Genomic DNA, 20,184 nt, shown 5'->3' on the forward strand with positions numbered 1-20,184 from the left:
GGAGAATGTTAGCCGCTTTGAGAGTCCTTCGGGTAGTGATAAAGCGGGATATCAAATCCAAACTCCTCCTCCTCCTCCTCCTCCTCTTCTTCTTCTTCTTCTTCTTCTTCTTCTTCTTCTTCTTCTTCTCACATGAGACATCACTGGAACCCAGAAGCCACCCCATCAATTAATTCTCAAGGGTAGCTGCTCTCTCTCCCTTTCTTTCTCTCTCTGAGAACTTCAGATACAGCTCATTCCACTCTAGCTCAAAGTGTAGGATGCTCCCAGGAGTGTATCAGAGGAGAGCTGACACAGAAGAACGTGGATAATTTTCCGTATAACTAAACAGACATGCAAAAAGTGACATTCTTGGCTTCGTCTTCTTTGAGGTGAAGAAAATAAATTGTCACAGTAAACCGAGTTAATGAAGAAATTCTAGGATGTGTATCTCCATCTGGACAGCCCTTCATTCAGATGGAATGAGGACACTTGTTACAGTTGGCTCTCGTGTTTCATAACTTGCCTAATTCTTTGCTTAGTAATTTTCCCCCTGGGCCTGCTTTAATTACACGGTCCCCTGCAGTGTAATTCGGAGAGCTGTTTTTATGTCTTTTTCTGCAGACTCTTCCCAGTTTGTATGGGTAAGCACTTTTTGTGTCCAGTTCCTGAAATTAAAAACTGCATCATTTGGGCTTGAAATTCATCCCCTCCCAACCTGGGCAGGCTTCAATCTTAAACATGTCTACTCCCATTGAAGTCAATGGGGCTTGTTGCGTATCAAGGCCCCATGACCACCCTGTTCCCTGGGGTGCGGATAACCAGACAACACACAGCATATTGGTTTTGGGGATCAAATATGGCCACAACTTTATTGGTTACAGATGTGAGGTTTGGCTATAGGCATTGTGGTAAGCAATGGCACATGTCACCCCCACTTGTGTGTTGGGAGTGATTCTGAGGGTTAGGCTGGCAAGGGGGGGTGCCCTATGTCCTATGTCAAATCGGGGAGTGCCCCAAGAGGTCCCTGTTGGAGGAGTGGCTTGGCCCTAGCCCCCATCTGGGCATTGGACAGGAGCCACTCCTCCTGGATCTTTTTAACAGAATATCCTAACCCATGGAGGGGCAGGCAGAGGCTACAACCTTCCCTCCAACCAAGGCTAGGCTTACCTAATGCCTATCTGCCTTACAAAGTTGTGATGATTGCTATGAGGTAGGTGGAAACCCAAACGATGGTGCCAATTAACCAAGTGGGAAAAAATCCAGCCCTGCCCCTGAAATGTAGGTGACTGACATTGTCCATAACAAGGTCGTACCATCCAGGAACAAACCCTAATCTGAGGGACGATGGGTGGGAGAACAGGTGCGGCAAGAGAGTGACCAAAAGAAGATTGGAAGAAGATTGGAAGAAATTTAAAGTATATCTTAAAAATTGTTGTAAAATTGAAGAATGCTAAAATGTCAGGGGAAAGAAAAATATAGAATTACAGCTGTAACTGATTAAGTGTTAGAAGAAGTTTAAAAAGAAAATAAGTAATTAATTAATTGGTCTGAAGAGTTGCTGAAAAAAAATTTAAAACAAGGATGCAGAAAAGGGGAGGTAAGGGGAAGTCCGAGAAGTAAGGTTATGAAAAAAAGGTTTTTGAAATTATACATGTTTATATGTTTTCGTTTGTTTATGTGAGTGTGTTGTTTTGTCTTTTATTTGTGTTGGAAAACCAATAAAAAATTATTATAAAAAAAAGGAGAGTGACCAAAAGGCCACACAGGCCAGGCATTTAAACTTCCCCTGGGCATGGTGCCAAGGCCAAGGACTGCAATTGGTTGTTTGGTCTCGCACCCCATAGAATGCCCCCTAACTCCTGCCGCTATTGGTCCATTTGGTGGCAGGAAGACAATCTGGCCTGTGATAGGCTGATTTACTAGGGAGGTCTGGGGCCTGCCTGCAAAGCTGCTCGTCTGATAAGGGGGCGAACAGTCTTCCCAGAGCAGGGTTGGCCTGTAAGCTTGTACAAGGGAGGAAGGCCCATTTTCAATCACTCGTTGTGTTTTATTTTTCTCTAGCCCGCTTTCTGTTCTATTTTCGTTTTTACTCACCTTGATGCCCCTTGGTTTTCTATTACCTTATTTTTTGTTAGCAAGATTTTCATGTGACTTCCAAATCTACAGAAGGCTTTCAGACTTCCTTATTTTAAGATGAAATCATAGCCCATGTCCTATGAGCTGCCCAAAGGAGGAGGCTGGCAGTGGTGGCTACAATGAGGCCATGGAGAAGCAACAGGATTCTCCATCGCAGCCACAGCTGCCACCATGAGTGCGGTGGCAGCAGCACAGATAGAGGAAATAGGGACATTCCAGGATCAAATCGGTAGCTGAGATGGCTTTTGTAATTCCAGGACTGTCCCTGGAAAACTGGGACACTTGAAGGGTATGGCCTCCCCCTTACCCCTATTTTGCAAGGCTAAACTTGGGTGGAGGGGTTTCTGGGTAAAATCACTCTTTCACCTTGGTTTTTTTGAGATCCTTCTTGCAAAAGGCTCTGAAAGGCTTCTCTGCAAAAGCTCCATAACATGCATTCCAAAGAAGCCAAGGAGAACTCAACCACAACCAAGAAAGAGCTAGCCTGACCCACTATGTAATTCCAAGATCTGCTGTGCTCCCTCAGTTTGCACTATGTTTTTGCTCTGCCTGCTAGTCATCTCCTCTTCTTCCAGTATTACATCTTGGGGAGACTGGATTTTGTCAGTATTCAGCCTGGTGGTAGCAATAGCAGTGTACGTGATTCTTCCTTATGGATCATTTTCATGGCTTTGCAATGATGATGGTTGATTGTCGTTTTGGCCCAGAATTCTATTTCTGAAAGTGGGCAGCACCTGAAGCTCTTAAGCAAGTGTACATCCAGCACAACATAATGACAGAGTTTTGAACTTCCTGTTTTCCCCTCCCAGCTTTGGGCAAACTTAGCAACTTCATTACAGACCACATAATCACAGAGAACAGGCCGCTTAATGGCAGATGTTAGAGAAAAGAACACTATACCAAAATAGACTTATGTGAATTGAATTATTTCTAGGTGAAATGAAATATCTGGGGGTAGCCTCCAAGCTCTGGAGAAAGATCTTCATAGTGTGAGATATTATAGTTGTACCTCTACTTACGTATCCCTCCAGATACGTAAATTTCGGGTTGTGAACACAGCAAACCCAGAAGTGTATATGGACTTTTCAGATTGTGGACAGACCCCTGGAAAGAATTAAGTTCGTATCTGGAGGGTCTATTGTACAGTCATATGTCAGGTTACAGACACTTTGGGTTGTGCAATTTTGGGTTGCGCACAGTGCTGAACCTGGAAGTACCGGAATGGGTTACTTCTGGGTTTCGGCGCTTGCACATGCACAGAAGTGCTAAATCACGCTTTGCGCATGCACAGAGGTGCTAAATCGCAACCCGCGCGTGCACAGACGTGGCACTGTGGGTTGTGGATGCTGCGGGTTGCAAACGTGTTTCCCGCACTGATCATGTTCACAACCGGAGCGTCCACTGTATTGACCAAATAGCCTGCAGATTTCATGTGTCCCATGAATGCCCTGTTTAGAATCTTTTGCCATGCAGGATGGGCAAATCCATTGATGCTAATTGCTCTGTTTCTCATTTTCCCATTCTTCGTTTATCCAACCTTAAGTTTAGTCCTCCACATTCTGTGACAGTTCATGAAGTGGTGTGTTTTTTTTTAAGTCCTCGCGAAAATCCATCAGAATTGTTTGGCAGCTTACATACATTTTTGCAAGCACTTTCCCCAAATATAATCACAGAATCATAGAACTGTAGAATTGGAAGGGACCCTAAGGATCATCTAGTCTGACCCTCTGGAATGCAGCAATATGCAGCTGTCCCATATGGGGATCACACCTGCAACCTCAGTGTTATTAGCACCACACTCTAACTAACTGAGCCATCCTGCACTGTGCATGTTATTGTCTCTAGTTTGTGAGTACTTTTGCACACTTCCCATTAACATGCACATTTTATTTGCAAATACTATGGCTAAAGAACTGCATTGCAAAATTCAGAGAATTGCAAATTTCAAAGGAAAATTGTCTTTCAGTTCAAATTTTGCTTTGAGATGTATAAATTAGGGAGGTCTGCATTAAACTGCAAGTCAATCTGAATGTTTCCCCCTGTGTCCCTCACATTCATTTCTCACCCCTCCTATTCTCTTGCAGTGCAAGAGCTAAACTTGGGACAGTTCCAATTGCAAGTTTGAATTGACACCTCTACATAGTTTTGGGGAAACCGCACGCAGGTGTGAGGCAGGGCTGCGTAGGATGAAAACTGAGGACTGGTGGTTTGGGGCATGTGGTGGAAATGGCACAACATGTGTTTGAGGAGAAATGCATGGGTGTATACAATATATATTTAAAACCCTGTTTTAAACAGGGTGTGGTTTACATTTTAATTACACACGGCCACACCACTGTTACTGAACATTTCCTGCATCCAAATTGGCCCTTCTGCAATTTCATCCTGGATTGCACTGTGCTGAGCAACGTGGCTAAAACTGGCAGGATTGCATCTTTCCCTATTAGAAGAAATCATTACTGTACAGAGAGCAACCGTGAGGCAACTATAACAAAGAGTCTCTGAAAACCAACAAATTTATCTCGCTGTTTACAGTATTACTGTCGTCAGCCTTCTGTCTGAACTCAGTGTGAAAAGGGAGGTCTAAATATTCTGGGAAAAGATCTCTCAAAGCACCTATTGTAGAAGTTTGAGAACTGATTGAGAGTTTTGGTTTCAAATCTGGTGCTTTTTCCCCCCCAGGGTGGGTGGGGGAAAAGGAGGCAAGATTCCAGGCAGGAATTTTGGGCGTTGCCCCAGTAACCCGACTGCAGCACACGCCAGGAAGAAATGTGTCACCATCAGTTGAATGGGGACGTCAAGCGTATCCCCAGAAGCGGGGATAAATGCCTTTACAAAGATTGTTTGTAGAGATCCTTAAACAAAGCATGCAGGGTTAAGTTGCTGTGGTGATCAGTGGAGTGTGGTGAGAGATCCTTTGCTTACTTCAAAGAAGCACACTTTGCATTAGTTAATAAGTTAGCAGCTTTTCTCAACTGGAGAGCCCTCATTACTCTGTGACTGGAGGCTGTTGAGACAGTATGAGCAAAATGACAGCAGTGTTCAAAGTCTCCTGGTGGGTGGGATAGCATGAGAGGATACACAAATCCGCCCCCCCCCATTTTCTCTGATATCTCTGTTTTGCTTAAAAACCAACTTTGGTTGTTTTGGATCATTTACTTACACAGGAGAACAAATCAGGTTTGCAAGGACAATGTTTTCAGTTATAGACGCAGTTCTATTAGAGTTGAATAAGTTTTGCTAACCTTCCAGGTTTGGCTTCGACAGCAGCTGTGTTAGAAGCAAACTGACCCTACTCCTGCCCTTTATCACAAATTATATTGTCACAAGATTAAGAAAACAAACCATCAGAATCCATTTACACAGTGGGCTTCCAGAGATAGTTGACAATGATAAAACAATAACTGGTGTTCAGCTGAAAGTCTTGTTGGTGGCAAGGAAAGAATAAAATAGAGAAAGGCGAATTCCTGGATGCCAAGTATTCTTGGGGCAAGTTTGGGTTTGGGGGCAAGGACTCTTTGGTGAACCATCAGAGATTTAAAGTCATGAAATATGCAGCAGAGTAAAACCTGCTCCCTAATCCATGGATTCAGAGTTCACATGCTTGGAGATGTACATGAAGACAACTTCTATTCCCAAAATTTGCTTTTGCTGCATAATGGCAAATGGGGAGAATCAATTTCCTCTCTCGTGGGCTTGCTGTGAAGCTGTCAGAGTTATGAATGGTAAAGCTCAGCCATTATATAAAAATTATCTCTGTTAATCTGTGAAGCTGCAGTAGCAAATTCTGCAGTAAACTCTGAACGTGGGGTGGTTTTGGTGCTTGGAAACTGGTGCTGTTCAGTCTTCAGGCATGGGTAGCCAAACTAAAGCCTGGGGGCCGGATCTGGCCCAATTGCCTTCTAAATCTGTCCCATGGATGGTCTGAAAATCAGTGTTTTTACATGAGTAGAATGTGTGTTTTTATTTAAAATGCATCTCTGGGTTATTTGGGGGGCATAGGAATTTGTTCATTTTTTCCCTTCAAAATATAGTCTGACAAAGTCTGAGGGACAGTGGATCAGCCCCCTGCTGAAAAAGTTTGCTGACCCCTGCTCTAAGGTGAGACAGACTCCAGAATTTCCTGGCTGGTTACAATGCCTTGTAATTTTCGTGCAAGGGAAGTATATCCTAAAAATCCACATTAAGCTTCTCCGCCTCCTCCCGTTGTTTTAATTGACCCTTCTGTTCATCACAAACAGGAACTGTTTAACCATGCCCTGTGTTGCTGAGATGTTTAAAGCCTATAAAAGTGATGCTGTTTCTTCTGAGCTTCGCTTAAAAACCCTGAAAGCCCATTTCAGATTGCTTGGTTGTTTTAATGTGCTGCCTTCTGCATTGATAAATCAACAATTCAACATGATCCCAGTTAATGATCATATGTATGTGTTTGTGTGGAGCTAGAGAAACAGAGTCTGTTGATCATATTCTATGGAATTGTAACTTGTATTCTAAGAATTATCCCAGGAAAAGCTCTTCTGTAGATTTGGAATTGTTTTACTCAAGGGATGTCTCTTCCCATATCACTGAGAGGACTGAAAAAAGCAAAAGAAAACTGACTTCAAGGAAGATTAGGAGGAATGTTTAATAATAATAAGTTTATTTGTTTTTAATTGTTTTAACCAGTTGTACAATTTTAATTGTGTGTTTCGTTGTATTGGCCTGTGACCGTAATAAATCATTCAATCAGAAGTAAAAGAGTGGACAAGAGGAGAGAGGGAGGGAAATAGAAAATGGAACCATATAGCAAGATGGTTAGAATTCCTTCCAGCGAATGTCAGGACTATTGACCGGTCTTTGCGTCAACACCTGCCAGAGACAGGGGGTGGGGGCAAGACATGGCCAAGAGCCTGTTCAGAGAATGAGTTGTGGTGACCCTCCTTTCGGCTCCTGTGCCAGAGGGGTCAGGCCTCTGCAAAGCTACCAGCATGACAGACTCTTCCATGAATGCTGTTTGTGCAGCAACAAGGGCCCTGAAATCTCAGTGTGGGCTCTTAGAAGAACTTTGTTTTCAGGGAGTCCTTTCCCTGTCAGTAACACGCTTTGCCATAGAAGCTTTCCTTCCTGCTTCCTTCATCTCATTCTCCCCTCTATCTCCTCTCTAAATTCCAGACTATGAGAGAAACCCAACCGTCTCCTGTTTAATCAAGTGAGGTAACCAGAGGAATTCATGGAGATAAACATGGAAGGTTTTTTCTTCTTCTTCCCCAGATTGGTGCCCCATTCAAAAGTATTGTTTCCCCTCTCTTTCTCTTTGCTGCCTGTTCCCAGACTTTTAAAAAGACTCTTTTGTCTGACTATTCCCCTTTAGAGCTTCTGAGAGCCACGGCACAAGAAACAGTCCGACATATTTGCAATGTACAGAATTATAAAACTCTGTAATTCCACAAAGCCATTGTTATGAAGTATGTGTTAATTTAACTGGAAACTTTTTGGGTGTTTGGGTGGGAGTTCTTTTGTTTTTGCAGATGTTTTCTCTGATCAGGACCATCAAAATAGCTTCAGTATTTGCTTTGCTTTAGGTGAGATTTGGCAGCCATGCTACCTCTCTCCCTGTCTCCATGATATTTATAGTTGCCAGGCCAGAGACATTTTGGTGGCTGGAAGCTTGAACAGTTATGGGAGCTCCTTTGGTGCTGACCTTTAAAGCCCTAAATGGCCTCAGCCCAGTATACCTGAAGGAGCGTCACCACCCCCATCTCTCTGCCCGCACACTGAGGTCCAGCTCTGAGGGCCTTCTGGCGATTCCCTTACTGTGAGAAGTGAGGTTACAGGGAATCATGGAAAGAGGGCCTTCTTGGTGGTGGTGCCTGCCCTGTGGAATGCCCTCCCATCAGATGTCAAGGAAATCAACAACACATCTGAAGGCAGCCCTGTTTAAGGGAAGTTTTTAATGTCTAATGTCCTTCATGATTGTGTTGAATTTTTTTCTGTGACATTACTTTTTGCACTTAATTGACACCTACACGAGTTAAGCTGCAATCCATTATCCATTTAGGCTGGAGTAAGCCCCATTGAACTTAGTGAAACTATCTGTCTTTCTATCTGATTATCTGACTTTTAGAACACATCTGAAGGCAGCCCTGTTTAGAGAAGTTTTTAATGTTTTATTTTTATCGGTTTTTTTCAATATTCTGTTGGGAGCCACCCAGAGTGGCTGGGAAAACCCAGCCAGATGGATGGGGTATAAATAATAAATTGTTGTTGTTGTTGTTACTATTATTATTTTATTATTATTATAGAAGTCAGGTCTGGGTAATGATTGTTATCTTCCTCAATGGGCTTGGTTACAAAACTTTTACAACATCTATGCTACTAACTCTCAAACTTTGAAATATAGACAACAACAAAAAAGAATCAATTTGAATTGTGTGACACAAATCGGGTATGCTAGACTCTTAAAAAAAAAAAAAGTGATGTGGCCCAAAATTGTGTCTGGGACCCCTCCAGGGTTAGGGCCCCTGAAGCTTAAGCTTCTTTAGTTTTATAATAGGTTTGTCCCCGACAGCGCAGTGATAATTATCACCACTACTAAGAGCTGCTGCAGCTGTATTTTCCAAAGAGCTTGCTGAGCCGAGAAGAAGGTCACATGCGACAGAGTCAGATTAGTATATATCTGGTCTGTGTCAATCTCACACATAAATCCATTCTGTCCTGATTCCATATTAATCTGCATTTAGAAACAAAGCAAACACACCCACAACTGCATGTAGCACACAATTCAAGAGTTGTGACCCAATTTCATCAGGGTGTAATTCTCACTCAGAGGCATTTGCTGGGCACTAGGTGAAGGGTGCTTGTCCAGAATTTGCTGTCGGGGTATAGTGTGCGACTGCAGTTGATGGAAACGCAATGGTTCTTGTTCTTGTTGTTGCTTGCAGTCTGACAGCCGCTGAGCCACAAATGTAGCACCTACGGTAGGTCAGCGGCCAAGAAGCCAATGTTGCATCAAGTGATGATTTGAATGAAATATTTTTTATTTATTTTTAAATCTCCATGTCAGGCTTATTTTCACAAGTCCCCCACATTCCCGTCTTGGTTCTTGATCTTGACAAAAAGCAAGTATTCCCCCCATTTCTGCTAAAAATACAAACAGTTGTTGTATATCATATTATTATTAGTAGTAGTAGTAGTAGTAGTAGTAGTAGTAGTAGTATACACTTCAGGTTTCCTAAAGAAACCAGCACATAAGCACATAAATACGGCAATATGCTTAACTATATAAATATGCTTCATACTTATAAAATTATACAGTAGAAATATAGTATAGCATGAAGCTTGTGCGTTTGTATGCATTATACATATAATACGTGCATTGTTTGTATTATATTTGCACATATCACATGTGACTTTAATTAGTTTAAGACCATTTTTAATATGGAATTTTAAATTGTTGCAACATTCCCTGGGCCTGATGTTGAAGGGCGTCTGATAGCTTGAAATAATAATGCTAATGATAATTTTGTCTATAATTTCGAGCACACTTTATTTATTTAACACATGCATATCACACCTTTTTCCTCTAAAGAGCTTAAGGGGGTGTACATTGTTCTCTCCCATCCTCATTTAATCCCCACTACAGCCTTGTGAGGTAGCTTAGGCTGAGAGACGGTGACTGGCCCAAGGTCAAAATCTTCATGGCTGAGCAGGGAATTTGAACCCTGTTGTCCCAGGTCCCAGTGGGGCACTCTCTCTATATAATTTTTTTATATAAGTTTTTTTTTTTAAACATATCATGTTCAACAATAATTAAACATACTTTTACATCTTATTTAAATTTTTGACTTCCATCAATCCTGTCTGAAAATTTTCCAATCTAATCTCTCAGTATGCATTTCTTACCTTCCCTATTACATTTCAAACTCATAACCAATATCTCTATCTTTTTCTACTTTGTAACACTTCGTATATTTCTCCTTGTAGTCCTACTAGTGTAATTTGTTGATTACAGTTGCTCTTCAAATAATTCATATACTTCTTCCAATCTTCTGTAAATCTCTGGTCCCGCAGGTTTTGAATCCTTCCTGTCATTTTGTCCAATTCTGCATAGTCCATTAATTTCGTCTGCCATTCTTCTTTCATCGGAATTTCTTCTTGTTTCCATTTCTGGGCTAACAATACTCTTGCTGCAGTTGTTGCATATAAAAACAATTTAACATCTTGCCTATTAATGTCCTGACCTATAATACCAAGTAAAAATGCTTCTGTTTTTTTTAAAAAATGTATATTTCAACATCTTTTTCATCTCATTATATATGATTTCCCAGAAGTTCTTTACTTTTTTACATTCCCACCCAGTGGGGCACTCGAACCGCAACACTACACTGGCTTTTATACAAGAAGAAGAAGAAGAAGAAGAAGAGGAGGAGGAGGAGTTTGGATTTGATATCCCGCCTTTCACTCCCCTTCAGGAGTCTCAAAGCGGCTAACATTCTCCTTTCCCTTCCTCCCCCACAACAAACACTCTGTGAGGTGAGTGGGGCTGAGAGTGTGACTGGCCCAAGGTCACCCAGCAGCTGCATGTGGAGGAGCGGAGATGCGAACCCAGTTCACCAGATTACGAGTCTACCGCTCTTAACCACTACACCACACTGGCTCACAAATCAAAAACCTTTGGCAATGCATGGGTGGCTCTGACCAGAGCCGGCTCAAGTTATTTTGCTGCCTGAGGCAAAGAACAAGATGGCCAGATTTAGGTCTGATAAGGCCCTAATCTACTGAAGGTAATGGGGCCCTTTATATGTCCAGCTGTCCTTTGTCAACAACAAATTGTTACTGCTTTTTGTGTTGAATATATGCTGTATGGTTATCTAAGGACCTAATAGGTATCTCAAGCCATCTGCCCATGTTGCTATGCAACCAGTCCATGCAGAATGTAGGCACCCTATATACAGAAATGAGCAAACCAGTGATATTTTAGGGAGCAGGCTAGCAGGTGGGGCCCATTACTTACATCATAGGAGCCTACACAACCTAAAACACTGTTGCTGTATGTAGGGTTTTTTTTTTATCTTATATTTTGGAAATGTATATCCAGGTCTTTTTTTTTCCTTTTAATTTTTTTGGGGGCCCCCAAGAGAGTGGGGCCCTAAGCTATAGCTTGTTTAGCTTATACATAAATTCGGCACTGCCTGAGGTAAAGGACAAGATGGCGCCCTTCCCCAAAGCATATGCAGAGAGACCACTTGTCCCTACAGTATCTGCCGCCTGAGGCAACTGCTTCACTCTGCCTCTTCATAGGGCTGTCCCTGGTCATAACATGAGGGAGCAACAGTCCACTGTTGGAAAGTTTGTTCAGGTCAGAACAACCACATTCCCAATAGATAGCTAGATAGCTAGAGAGATGATAGAGATAGATAGATAGATAGATAGATAGATAGATAGATAGATAGATAACAGATGATATATAGATAGATGATAGATAGATAGATAGATAGATAGATGATAGATAGATAGATAGATAGATAGATAGATAGATGATAGATAGATAGATAGATAGATAGATAGATAGATAGATAGATAGATATAGATAGATGATAGATAGATAGATAGATAGATAGATAGATAGATAGATAGATAGATGATAGATAGATAGATAGATGATAGATAGAGATAGATAGATGATAGATAGATAGATAGATAGATAGATAGATGATAGATATTAGTGTATTGCCCATAGGTGAGGTGCCCCCAAGCATCTCCTCATATTTTGCCTTTTATAGGGGAAACAAGTATTCCACCCCCCAACCAGATTTAGGCCTGTTGCTCCATCACTCTTCAATTCCTATAAAAAGGCATGACACACTGGCTCTTTCATTAACACAATCCTGTGCTGCGCTAAAAAAGAAAAGGTTAGATTTCATCCATGGAGCCAGAATAACTTCCACGCAGATATAAAAAGCATGAAGCGATTGGCTTGTGTGAAATCTGTTTCTTTTTAAAAGCCCCTGGCTTGGAGTTTCAGGATCTACTGCGAGACAGGAACAAAGGGTGGGGAAGTGCCCCCCCCCGAAGAATTTAGTTTGTTCTTTTGAAAGTTTTTTTTTTTTTGCATCCCTTAACATTCCTGAGATATGTAATATTATATAATATAAAGAAATCAGCTCAAAATTGCCTCTGAATTTCACCTAAAAAGAACTATGAGATTGCTTGCCATTATTATTATTATTATTATTATTATTATTATTATTATTATATTTACTGCCAACCCATCTGGTTGGGTTTCCCCAGCCACTCTGGGTGGCTCCCAGTAGAACACTAAAAACAGAATAAAACTTCAAACATTAAAAACTTCCCTAAACAGGGCTGCCTTCAGATGTCTTCTAAAAGTCAGATAGGTGCCCCACTACCAGGACGGCCCTTTGCCTGGTTCCCTGCAACCTCACTTCTCACAGTGAGGGAACAGCCAGAAGGCCCTTGGAGCTGGACCTCAGTGTCCGGGCAGAATGATGGGGTTGGAGACACTCCTTCAGGTATACTGAACTTAAGAAAAATGTGTTCTAAAATCCTGGTGAATTTTCAAGAGGGTTTTTTATTCAAAATGTAAATGTGGCAAATATTGGAGATTGGAGAATTTCAGATTGAATTTGAGACTGGAGAAAATGAGAAATGGCGAGAAACTGATTTTGGCACCTTTCCCACATAAATCCAAATATCACCTATTTACCTTGTCAATAAATACTATAGACAGTGAACAGAACACTGGAGAGCTTCCCGTATTAAATGGTTTGGAACAACATTATTTTTTTTTTTTTAATGGACAGGTGAATGGTAATAGTTACATTCAGGTGTGAACATATTTGAACACTGGTAGTGGTTTGGGAACTGGTTTTGGTTGCAAGTTGGGGATATACTAGTGCTTTTCTAGCTCCCCAGTTAACTACTTGTGATCACGGAGATGTTAATATATATGGAGAATGAAAAGGTTGAGCTATTTCCTTTCCCTGGGGACACAAAAGCTGGGCTGAGCGCACTCAAGGGCATTTAATGTTTAGCCTTCAGACTCCATGAGTCTGTCTGCTGCAGGCAAAAATATACCTCCAAAGTCTCAGCTGGTCCTTGCTCTGGAATTTCAGGGCTGCTACTCTGTCAGGGGAGCATTTATAGCTTCTCTGAAAGCCACCACATCTACGCAAGAGATCAATGTGTGTGAATTGCAACCTGAGCATAGTGCAGGGAGCAAGAAATTGATATAGGTTTTCTGGAAGGGCCAGGCTGTGGGATGTGATCCACGGGTAGCAGTCAAGTACAACATTCCTTGTAATGCTGGGGTGGACATGCAAGGTAATGTTTGGTCCAGCCAGTCGAAACTTCCTGTTCCTCCTGGCGGCACTTGGAATGTCCCCAATCATATGGGGTAAATCCACATGTTGCTATTTGTAATTTTAAGTCTTTAAGCCTGCCTTCAGGTTTGATACAGTGTACTGTGTGAACGTGAGTCAACTTACTTTTTGTTGACTGTGAATAGGATTGTGTTGTCTTTATTCTTTTAAGAGAGATTTAAGGGAAATTACCAGGAATGTGGGGACACGGGTGGCGCTGTGGGTTAAATCACAGAGCCTAGGACTTGCCGATCCGAAGGTCGGCGGTTTGAATCCCCGTGACGGGGTGAGCTCCCGTTGCTCGGTCCCTGCTCCTGCGGACCTAGCAGTTCGAAAGCACGTCAATGTGCAAGTAGATAAATAGGTACCACTCTGGAGGGAAGGTAATCGGCATTTCCGTGCGCTGCTCTGGTTCGCCATAAGCGGCTTAGTCATGCTGGCCACATGACCCGGAAGCTGTCTGTGGACAAACGCCGGCTCCCTCAGCAAGTAAAGCGAGATGAGCGTCGCAACCCCACAATTGGTCATGACTGGACCTAATGGTCAGGGGTCCATTTACCTTTACTTTACCAGGAACATACAATTCAGTTTGAGACAGATTGAATGGCACAACACCTCCCATGGCCCCTTTGCGTCAGGAGGTGGGGAATCTGTCAAGAGCTGCATTTCCTTGGCAAGATGGTGGGATCTGTTGAGGACTGCATGCTGACAGTGGGTGGGGGTGCAAATTGAAAGTGGGAAGAGTTTGCAACATTGTGGAACTGCATAGCTCTCTCTCCTCCTTTCTCTGTGCCACCTCAATGTACGTTCCATCTCTCTCTCTCTCTCAATTCAGGGGCGTCTTACTCATAGGGGCTAGTGGTGTGGGGCGCCAGGGCACCAAGTTCTGGAGGGTGCCAGGGAAGAGGTGGAGGCTGGATGCGGCATCTCCTGGCATCAGCTTGCCACCCCCCGCCCACCTCCGCCATGCCGCGCCGAAGCAGCGCTGTGCCCTGAGCCTCCATCTGTCATGGCCACTGCAACATGAAGCGTCCAGCTGAGCTGGAAGGTACCGTGTCCAGTCTCTACCTCTTCCCCACTGGAGGAGCCCCCCTCCAGCCACTGCCCGCCTCCTCCAGCCCCACCGGCAGCACCGTCCTCCCTCAAAAACTCTGGGAAACGGGGGGGGGGGTGGAGGGAGCTTTGCACCACGGTGTCAGATATGCTTAAGACGCCCCCCCCTCTTGCCCTTCTTCTACAGTGGTACCTCGGGTTAAGAACTTAATTTGTTCTGGAGCTCCGTTCTTAACCTGAAACTGTTATTAACCTAAGGTACTACTTCAGCTAATGGGGCTGCTGTGCCGCGCCACACAATTTCTGTTCTCACCCTGAAGCAAAGTTCTTAACCCGAGGTACTATTTCTGGGTTAGCTGAGTCTGTAACCTGAAGGGTCTGTAACCCCTCTCCCACTATTTTAATCAAGTGCATTCTCATTATTTTACTCCCAAGAGCATCGGAACAAGCTTGACACTGCCCCATCTTACAAAGCCGCCTGAGTTTATACTCTCATTCTGGTTTCCATCAGACTTTTCCTGTATCCAGTAGCAGAGGAAATATCCTGTCTGCTATGATGGGTAGTAGATCTTCTCAGTGGCTTTGCTATGAAAACGAGGATGACATGGAAGCCAACCTTGTGATGTTTTTATTTGAGCCAGGATTAGGGTTTTCCAGAATATTAAACACCAGGAATTGTTCTCATGGATTATGGTGCTGCAACTCTGTTTCAGTGAGTTAGGCAGCTTGCAACTAGAAAAAAGAGTTTCAGATCTCATGATGCTGTTCGGACACCTTGTGGAGAATTGCTGGACTACACCCAGTTTCAGTTGCTATCTGCTAACATCCATTTAGAATGCAACTATATCATGACTAAGGACTGGGAACAAAATTGACTCCATTTGCATTTAGAGGTGAACTTGTCTAATTTTCACTTTCTGAAACAAAGCCATCTTTCTGAATTGACACTTCTTTGAATTTTGCAGTTCTCAAGTAATATGTATAAAATGAATATACTAGGGAAAATGTGCATAAAATGAATATATTAGGGGAGCCAGTCACCTTGATCATTTTGGTTTCCATTTTCTGAACCTTTTCAGACTCTACAATATCTTTTTAGATCTTTCATTCCACTGCCTCTTCTACCACCTCTGTTTTTCTCTGCTACATCCTGGGCCTTTCCAGACTCTCAGACCTCAGATCATGGCTACACAGTGCACGTATTACAAGGTCTCTGGGCTCTGGTGTCTGGTTTATACACTGAGTAAAATGGGGTAACAGCTTCTAGAAGTACTGGAATGGGTTGCTCAAGTTCAGATGGGGAAATTACATTAAAACAAACAAGCAAACAGAAAACAGATTCAGATAGGAGGGGTACAGGGCACGTGGAGAAGCAATCAGCCATGTGCTCTACTTGTAGCTGGACTATGAACAATCTAATTACATGCCCTCCAACATCCTGGGAACAAAATTCATTCGGGATGCTTCTTTTTACAGTCGTACCTTGGTTTATGAAAGCCGTTCCTCCTTCCAGGAGGGCAGGGGTTGTGATCGGGAGATGATTCCCGCATCATGCAGGGGGCGCTCCATCCCCTGCTTCAACTCCAGGGCTGGCACCACGCCCCTCCCCAATTGGGCACCCAATAGGGAAGCTCAACGGGGGTGTGGCTTGCTGTTCAAACGCAGCCGCGCCAGCGATCCTCACCATTGCACACACATTTTCTTCAAGTCACCCACCCTCCACTCCCTTTAGATTAGCTGTTCCTGAGACTTTGCTATGGACCTCTGGTTGGTCACCCTGTTTAACCAGGGGGCCTGGTAGGAGTTTTTTTTCCAATTGGCTAAATTGGCCCGGCCTCTTGGTTTTTTTCGCCTACCTCGTAGCAACCGTCACAACTTTCGTGGTATTTGGCGGTTAGGCATTGGAATGTGTTGTTGGTGTTTCGGGTGGCAAGGTGTGGCCATCGCCTTCCCTGACAATTTTGGGTATTCCGCTAAAGGAATCCAGCGGTCGTGGATCCTGTCCGATGCCCATGTGGTGGGGGGCCATGGCACGACCCTCAGTGACATCGGGAAGAGAGCCTATAGTTGGATTAGCATCAACAGGCTTCCCCTACTGGTGGATAACCCCTCCTCAGACTCACCCCTCTACGAGTGGGTGGAGTCTAATGTTCCGTGGTCCAATGCCTAAGCCAATACCTTCTCACATGCTGTAATCAATAAAGTTGTGTCCTTTACCTTACCCATTAACCTTACATTTTGTGTCCACGTGTCTTTATTCCCCAAGCGAGGATCGGGTCCTCGAATCACAACAGCCTAGTTCTCGAAAATTTTGCCAACCAAACGATTGAAACCCGGAAGTGACTGTTCCGCTTTTCAAACGTTCTTTTGGAAACTGAACAGCCGACAGGGTTCTGTGGCTTATTGGCTGCAGGAGCTTCCTGCAGCTAATCAGCTTTCGTTTTCGAACACTTTGGAAGTTGAACAGACTTCTGGAATAAGAATAAGATCCACCATTTGACTATTGCTTCAAAACCTCAAAATGTATTTTATACAATTGACTTTCTATTTCTATTCTTTGCATATTGTATCGTTGTTTCATTGCTATGACCGATGGCTGGTGCAAATAAAGATTCATTCATTCATTCTGGAACAGATTCTGTTTGATTTCCAAGGTATGACTGTATATCCTAAGCTTTCACACTTGCATGGGAGTGCGAGAGCAAAAACACTCATATTTTTTGGTCTTGCAAGACCAAAGAGTGAGAGGCTTTCATTCCGGAGCAACCCAGTTGACTCATGCCTGAATGTTCATCTTTTGGCCTTGTGCTCTGGTACAAGCTCTGGACCAAAAACAGGACATTCCAGGATCCAGCCAGAAACTTATTGGCTTCTGTAATTCCAGGACGTCCTGCTTAAAAATGGGGTGGTTGAGCGGTATGCATTTGTCCACCATGTTCTGCTACACATGTAGACCCAGCATGAGCCTTTCATATGTCTCCGACTACCATTCACTGAGAATCACAAGTTGGACTTACTGTAGCTCCTGCTTGCATCTTGTTGGCCACTAGAAGAACAGGATGCTGAATTATATAGGTCTTTGGCCTAAGTCCTTGTTATGTTCTTAATCAGCTCTTATTCTGCCTCTTCCACTTCCCTGCATCACCTCCTATTTACAGCCATGATTCGCAGAAGAAACTCTTTTTATTTTTTATTTTATTTTTGCAGGAGGCACAAAGATTTACACTGGGAGGGTGCAACTTAGGTTAAACATATACAGCAGCAGCCAGGGACACTGCTGTGGGTATAATCTCACAATGTTCAATCAGTTCTGTTCAGAGGGAATGATTGTAAATAAACATCCCAGGGAGGCACAAGTCTAACATGGAGGGGCCCAGCCCTGGGGATAATTTCCGGTCTGTTGCCCTGAGTGTACTGTCAAAGATGGACTCGCGTCAACCTAAATAATGTGCTAATCTTCTCCCTTCAGATAACTGGGCTTGTGTGCTTGTAACAAAGACATTTTAAGCTGCTTTCTTGCACACTGGTGAACTCTGCACTGTTGCTTTTGTCTGTGTACAGTTTGCAGAGTCTCGAGGAAAACCAGGAGAGGAAGCAGCTTTCCAATGAAAAGATGTACAGTTGGAAAACCATTTTTTATTTTCTCCTCCTCTAATATTCTCCCTTTCTCCTCCTGCTCTTGTGGGTTGGTGATTCCTTCTCATAATAAATACATTTTGCTCTAATTTTCCCTGTGACTTTTTCTCTCCCCACTCCTAGACATGGATATGTAGAATAACTACCATTGTGGAAGGAAAAAAGGGAATACTATATTGGAGAAGAAGAAGGGAGTCATGTCCTTTGCAGGAAGATACTCGATACCTTCCACCTTGATACTGCTTTTGCTCCTTTGGGGTGGAGAGAACGTTCAGGCACAGAGAGCAGGTAAGCAGGGGCACTCTTTGTAATTGAATTATAAATGAATTATTTGTTATTGATTTTCACATGTTGTGGTGGATAAACCTATAGAGCAGAATGACAGCAGATCAAAAGTCTGAAATAGATAATACATGATTTATTTTTAAAGCATTTCATATATAGAGCCTCAGTAATCCAGACAACAACCCTAGAAGGTAGATCAACATTATTTATTACCTCTGTGTTCTGGTGACTGGGGTAGAGTCCTAGTGGCTTACCCAAGATCACTTGGCTAGTTCTTGGCCAAGGTGACTGGTGAATCAAGGACTTCTCAATTGGTAGGTCAGGTTGCAATCCCACGTACATTTACTTGGAAGTGAGTTCTGTTGAACCCAATGGGAACTGCCTTTAAAGAAAAATGCATAGCCACTACTCCATTGTAGTTCTTGTAGGCCGCATGTAGGACTCTGCTAAACTTCAGGAAGAAAGAGGGGAATGCGCTATTTTGAAAGGGATATGTGTCTTTCATTAGATCAATTGTCAAATGTTCTGATAAACGCTTGTGATCTTAGTCATAGATATAACTGCCGAAGATTGAGACAAACTGGCAGTAGGAATGAAATGTATGACAAAAAATGATTTGTGGTTAGGAATGCCTGTGTTTGTTGAAGAGGTCCCTTGTTTCTGGTATGGAATCCCTGCAAGTTGCAACAGATTCTGGGGCCTATTCCACACTGCGCTGTCAGTTCACACAGAAGACTGTCCTGGCCTCCTAAATCTTCCTGTTGCCCTTATGGCTACTGAGATCATATCCTAGAACATGCTTCTCTGGAGCTATGCATTCCAAAAGTGCATTTATTTATTTATTTGTTGATTTATTTAATCATTTATAGCTTAAGATCAATTGAAATAATAAAAAGGAAGTCTTCACCGAGGATCAACAGAGAGGGAATCTGTCTGATCACAACTGTGAGGAAGTTCTACAGAATTGGACCCATAGTGATGAGATCCTGGTGGATATAAGATATGCAAAAGACCTCAGTGATTGGGTAGAGATTTAAAAAATCAGATGAGCCTTAAGGTATCAAGTTGCTAAGGGCCTTGAAAATTAATTCACAAAACTTGAACCTGGCTTAGTAGCATATCAGCAACCAGTGCAAGTTTAATTAAGTCCAATGTGTATCTGAAGAAGTGTGCATGCACACGAAAGCTCATACCAAGAACTGACTTAGTTGGTCTTTAAGGTGCTACTGGAAGGAATTTTTTTGTTTTGACTATGGCAGACCAACACGGCTACCTATCTGTAACTAAGTCCAATGAGTCCTTCAAGGACATTATGTTCACTGAGCCTTTCTGAAGAATCTCTGATAAACCTCCGAAGAAGCTCTTTGGAACATAGTTTGAAAGTCATTGGTCTAAAACTGCATTCATTCAGTGCATGAAAGCAGTGACTTGGTGTAAGTTAAAAGCTTTATTCAGGGATAATCATGTATGCTTTGAAATATGAGGTCAAGATGCCCTATTGCTCTCTCAAAATGGTGTCCTGGGTTTGATCCTTGACTCGCTCTTCACTGGCATGTAGCAACACTTCCTTAGCAATTGAATTCTTCGGTTGTCAAAAAACTCAATCTCCAGTCCAGCGATTCACCCCCTTGTCAACACTTAGGTTTTGTTATTTGTATATATATAACAAATCTTGTAAAACTTCTCACCACTGTAAAAGAAAGCATTTCTCCAGGCTGACAATAAATAAAAT

General features: G+C 42.8%; 1 protein-coding gene across 1 annotated transcript in view; it reads left to right on the forward strand.

Moving 5' to 3' along the window:
• The window catches only part of COL22A1 (collagen type XXII alpha 1 chain), a 196,442-nt gene that overhangs the window by 4,328 nt on the left and 171,930 nt on the right, over nucleotides 1-20,184 (forward strand). Inside the window, exon 2 of the mRNA XM_081873968.1 lies at nucleotides 18,291-18,455. Within this exon, the coding sequence (XP_081730094.1) occupies nucleotides 18,365-18,455 (91 nt within the window). The 5' untranslated portion in view covers nucleotides 18,291-18,364. The remainder of the gene's footprint in view (nucleotides 1-18,290; nucleotides 18,456-20,184) is intronic.

The sequence above is a fragment of the Podarcis erhardii genome (genome assembly GCF_964252035.2).
Source record: "Podarcis erhardii genome assembly, chromosome: 8".
Classification (NCBI taxonomy): Eukaryota; Metazoa; Chordata; class Lepidosauria; order Squamata; family Lacertidae; genus Podarcis; species Podarcis erhardii.